The sequence below is a fragment of the Ammodytes marinus genome (genome assembly GCF_949987685.1).
Source record: "Ammodytes marinus genome assembly, chromosome: 17".
NCBI classification, from domain to species: Eukaryota; Metazoa; Chordata; class Actinopteri; order Uranoscopiformes; family Ammodytidae; genus Ammodytes; species Ammodytes marinus.
Genome location: NC_137221.1, coordinates 25509409 through 25515408, shown reverse-complemented (window position 1 = coordinate 25515408; position 6000 = coordinate 25509409). Strand labels below are relative to the sequence as shown.

The window sequence follows — 6000 nt, the reverse complement described above, 5'->3', positions numbered from 1 at the left end:
AAATGTTTTCAGTCTACAGCAAAAATAAAGGAATTGGCCTCACTGTTCCAATACTTTTGTCAATTGTAATCTGCGTTTTTATAACAAAGTAGTCCAATAAAAACTTACTAGGCCAACTCTCTTCTCAAGCCGCAACATTAGTTATATTAATCAATTAAGTAATTTGATCATAAGATGGTAAGACATTATCCTCAAATGCATAGAGCCAGTCACAAATATATTTCTAATATAAGTTGCTTTCCAAAATCACAACCAATTGACACACATTAACAGCATCAGATACACACTTTAATTCAGGGAAGAATATGGTTGAGTGGGAGTAAGTATTTGCTTTTAAATACAATTGAAAGGTATATATTGACTCTATTATAAAAGGCACAGCTGGTTTGAAGAGAGCACATTTCATCTTGTACAAACAATCAAAAGGTACAGTATAAGGTGAATTCAGCACTCTATGCAAATATATTTCCACTTCTCATTTTAAAAGCCTTGATTTTAAAACCATCCCCAAACAAAATAAAATCACCCACAGTAAAGATGTCAACATCATGTAATCAGTTTAAGAACATAATTCAAACCAGGATGCACATATCACTCCAATCAGTAACTACAGATGAATGAATGCTTTAGTGAAATCCCCCTATATACAGTGTTACAAGAGTTGTATGCACTTGCAAGTACCAAACATTGTCAAATAAAAAGTTATATCTTACCATTGTATTGTCCTAAACTCAAATAAGGTTGTAACTGATATATTTTTTTTTCTGTTGGAGGAGAAACTCAGAGCAGGAGTTTGATTATTCTGATTGAGTGACTGCTGTCCAAAGTACAGTGCATTATCACAAAGAGGTTTGGGGGGAATACTGAGATTTCCATCAAGGTAAATAGAGGCTCAGCTATTTGAGAATGTATGGTACGTCATCGAGAGGACCACTATGCTGTCCACACCATTCAGTAATGAATGTAAAAAGTGGTAAAAGGGCTTAATATCTCGCGTACACCGAGTACAGTACATGCAGTCATGGCAGTAAACAAGAGCATATCCACATATTGAGCAAAGTCTATACATTATTTGTATATTCAAATAAATTCTAATAAAACAAGTGTGCCATTAACACAGGAAAACAAATACCAATGGACAATGCAAAGTCAATAAATAATACAACAAACAGAAAACATGCTGGCAAAAAAAAATAAAAAAGTAGGATAAAAAGCTAGGCAACATACAGAGAAAAAATACAAACATGGTAACGATTGGTAGCGAATTACAGTTATAAATTAAACTGATTTTATTCATTTTTTCTAGTGTAAAAATAGTCTTGCCTTTTACATTTCCACTTAATCAAACAGTTTTATCTTGTTGCAGTTAGCAAATAAATAGTTGATTCAATTGAGCGAACATGAATTTGTTTTTTCCATCCAATGATTATTGAACGCTTGGGTCTTACCCAAGTGTTCATTATAAACAGTAACTGTAGGTGTCACATCCTAAACACCCTATTCCAAACAGATAGGTCACAACAAAAGGAATATGGAAGAATATTCAATAAAACATAAACTTTCATTATTTTTGTATAGGTTCGTAACTAAAAAAGGAGACACAACGCATTGGCTACTTTTTGTTTATACTTGAAACAGATGACAAACAAAGGCCTAGAAGATTGGCACAGTTAGGGAGAGACATGTCTAAATAACAAACCCACGTAATGAAAATAGCCAAGCAAGAAACCCAATTTAAGCCCAGAAGCTTAGCACAGCAAAATGACCCAAAACACCATACTTTGGTCAGGACCTGTCAGGTTAAGTGTCCACATTTTGTGATCAGTGGATCAGTTGTAAGCAAGGTTAGCAGGTTAGTCAAAACTTAAAGGTCACATATCACACTCATTTTCAGGGTTCAAAATTGTAATTTGGGTTTGCACAAGAAACTGTTTTCATGGTGTAGTCGGAAAACCTTTTTTATTTCTCACAGTGTGATGAATCTCTTTTTTTTAAGCTTCTTTCTAAAACGCTCCGTCTCTTTAAGCCCCGCCTTTCAAAAAGCCCAGTATGCTCTGATTGGCCCTGAATCTAACTGCGGTGTGATTTATCAAAAGTCAAGGTAATGCTAAGTTATGTTGGTAATGAGGGGGCGTGGCTTCTCCCCTTATGACATCATAAGGGGGCAATCAATCTGTCTGGTGTTTTTGAAAAAAGGCGTTTAGAAAGGTGGAGGTGGAGAAAAAGAGAGAGGGTTGCTTTTATTAATTGAGTTCTATAAGAAATATAAGAATGTTGAAAAACTATGGAAAAAGTGCATTTTTCATAATAGCATATGTGACCTTTAATTACAAGAGTGGAACAGTAAAACATGATACCCAAACTGTTCATTGCAAAACATCACCTATTTAAACCATTTACAGTTTATTGACCATCTTATTGGATCCGCTTTCAACATAATTACAACAGATGTGTGAGCACAGAGTTTAAGAACCCATTTCATGTGTGTTCATTTTTTTGGCATTACCCCACCCAAATATTTTGTCCCAATGTTACCAGATCAACGCACTGTTCTTGCTGAGTGCAATGTTCTCGTATAGCTGATAGAAACTCAAGTGGTAATAGACCACAATCAACCGGTTCATAGCTAGACAACGGCATCATAACACAGTGTTCACTGTATCTGCAACAAGCATGAGGGTTCCACACACTCGTGACTCCTCAGCCAATCATGACCAGGCCCATATCTGTAATAAAGCACACAGCAGGTGCTCTAACTGTATGAGCAACACAATAAGGAACAAGTTAAACACAAGTCAGTCCCTATAAAACTATAAAGTCACAACTTGTGTTCAGGTTCGTTAAATTGTTCCTCGTGTCCTTTCCAATGTATTCATGTGATCTCAATGCCTTTACATTGAAAGTTGAACACGGATAAGGAGTTAATAACAAACGCTCAATGCTCTGCACGTCTACAACTTTAAGTGAAGAGTTCAGAGTGCTCCAGAATCACATCTGCTTGTTCATTATATTGAAGGGACCTATCAATTAAACCAACAGCAATCAGGCAAAGATCCTCACAGTGTGATAAACTCCCAATAACACACTGCTAGGCATTCTGAAGCACAGAGTTCTCTAAGGTGAAGTCATACTGAAAGCTGGTGAGGTTGTAGTTGATGTCGCGGGCCAGCAGCACATCAGGGATGAGGCTGAAGCCAGTCTGCATGGCCAGGACGTGAGGGGCCAGCGTGAAGGGGACATCCTCCAGGAGATCTTGGAGGGTTGACGGAGCCTCCACGGCAGAGGGTCCCGTCGGGGGGAACACTTGTGTGGGGAAGGCCACTGGAGGTAAGGGGGCTCGGGGCCTTGTGTCAGCGGACTGAGCTGGGACTGTACAGGACGGCTGCAAGGGCAAAAAGGACAAAACAGATTAGATTGAATGTAGAGTTATTCATTTGAGGTACACACTTTGTCATCTACGCCCTTTTAAAATGTCACAACAGTAAATATGAAGGATCAGATGGAACTAGAACTATACTGCCCAGAGGTTATATTCCTCCGCCAGGCATCGATTGCTGAACGGTAGAAGTACAGTTAGTGGTAGGCAATGCTTTAAAGAAGGTAAAGCTCCTAAGAAGCTACAATATGGTACAAGGTCACTGCGAGTTGACAATATGTAAGGTCACAGTAGCTTTTGACCTCCACAATCCATACAGTTCACGTTTGAGTCAGAGTTGACATTTGTACAAACTATTAAGAAGATCCCTCAAAGCGTTCTTGAGATATTGCATTCCCAATAGGCGAGGCCACAGTGACCTTGAACTTTGACCTCCAAAATCGAATAGTATCGTTGAATGGTGAATCATAATCAAATCAAAGGGTGCCAGTGAAGATTCACATCTCTACCGTAAACTTGTATGTAAACAGAGTGTATGTAAACAAAGGGGGCCCACCGTAGCTAGCAACACGCCCGTTTAAAGAGCATGGAATGTGTAAACACTGGATTTTTTTCCCGCCGCACACAGTACAGACAGGTAGCGGATCGTGAGGAGATATTCACTGATTTTGACGAAAGGGATTCTGACAAACAAGCATTCTCCAGAATCACTGACTCCAACTTTAAAACACAATGCCTTGTGTTGTTTTCATTAAGGGAATGGACATTCTTGAAGCTTCAATGCATCAATCATTGGTTTTACTTTTTAAAGTGTTTTATTGAAGGTTCAGTGTTTTTTTCTGTGACCCTGCGTGGCTTCTTATCTGCTGTGGCACTGTGCTTGAGTGATTTCAAAGCTTGAAATATTTAGGTTAGGGGGAATATTTGAAACAATATTAAAATCACTATTTGGGGTATCGTGAGTGTGCAGACACAAGCCTTAACTTCTGTACCATCCTAAGGATGGGAGTTGCAACGGCATAGTCCCACGTATTATACTTAAAGGAATACTTCACCCATATGGAACCGGCGTTCTATCTTTATAAAATCGCAATTATAATATAATGAATGAGGTTTTTCTTCCCTCATTCTTTCCTCAGTCTTCCCTTGGCCCAGCTGTCCTGTTAATCCTAACCCTACATTTTTACTAGTGTGATGTCACACTAGTTAAATGTAGGATTAGACAGTGAGACCATAAAACACTCATTCTGCCTTTTCTCAGGCTAGGATGAACCGATTTCTAAAATGTTTGCACATTTATACTACATAGGATCTCAGAGTTCAATACACCTTCATATTTCCACTGGTGAAGTAGGTCTTTAACCAACTATGCCACCGCTGTGAACTGTGTACATTTCCTTCTACATGTTGAGACTGAGGTTGCCTGGTGATTCTGTCTAATGTGTTGGAGGCTTATTATACATTTCACAAATAAGCAACTTGCGTCAATTTTTAAAAATTTTTTTTTTAATAAGGCGATGTCATTCTTTCGTCCTATCATGTACTGCCTTCAGAGCAGTGCAGGCCTCAATATGGAATGCATGCAGTGTCAGATTTGAGACTTTGTTTTGGCCCTTTAGAATTCTAATGAAAAGCAAATGTGACACTAAATGCAGAGGAGATGTTGTTTCAGGAAATGGTTCTTCCTGTGTAATTAAGAGGCAGCAGTTCCCTGTGGGGCGGGTGGAGCTGGAGTGCTCTCCAACATGTCTCTATATCAACGCACGCACAAAACAAAGAGCCAACACCTGGCAATGATTGTGAAGCTGCAACAGTGACCAAGTTTAAAAGAATTCATTTTGTTTACCAGCATATCTTTATAAGAATGAATTAAAAGAAAAAAAATAAGATGAACAATTGAAACGTTATTTTTTTTTTGGTATAAAAAGCCACCAGTAATAATCAAGTTGCTGGACAGTGACTCAACTTGAGGTTAAAGCGCCCCATTACAAAACTTCTCAATGCTATCATGTGGAGTATTTGAACACTGTTGTGCATAGTGTTGGTTACTGAATTATGAGGCTAACAACTCTTTTCACATTAAAATGAATCTGCCAATTATTTTCTCTAAAGACTGATGCCTTGTTTTGTTTAAAGAATATAAGTTGTTGTATTTTATCAAAGACAATAACAACTTGATAACAGAATTATAACATCATGAGTCAGGGTCATTATAGCCTTAAAGGTCCCAGTCAGGGATTCTAGAAAATGGTTGTTGTCAAAATAATGTTGGTGTTAATTCCACAGCCAATGTGAAATGGCATGTTGTAAAGTGGCCCCTTTGTTTACATACCCTTTGTCTACATACCAGTTTACAGAGCCTAGGCTGTGGATTAACACCAAAATTATTTTCACTAAGATATTCACTTATTTGGACAAAAAGTGATTTTGACAACACCTTTAAAGGGGTAGTTCAGGATTTTGGACATAGGGCCTGATTCCCAAGTTAGCCTTGGTGTTCTTTATCATTGGAGACAGTTTTCAACACATTTAATTCAGTCCTTGTAGTTGCAGAGTGTGCTCGTGCTAAGCTAGCGCACGGCATTGGGGGGATACCTAGCCTGCTACTAAAACAGCCTTCCCCA

At 38.4% G+C, this 6000-nt stretch overlaps 1 protein-coding gene across 1 annotated transcript in view; it reads right to left on the bottom strand.

The window, feature by feature from the left end:
• Positions 1–266: 266 nt before the first annotated feature.
• The window catches only part of umad1 (UBAP1-MVB12-associated (UMA) domain containing 1), a 37503-nt gene continuing 31769 nt past the window's right edge, over positions 267–6000 (bottom strand). Inside the window, exon 4 of the mRNA XM_080045083.1 lies at positions 267–3382. Within this exon, the coding sequence (XP_079901209.1) occupies positions 3089–3382 (294 nt within the window). The 3' untranslated portion in view covers positions 267–3088. The remainder of the gene's footprint in view (positions 3383–6000) is intronic.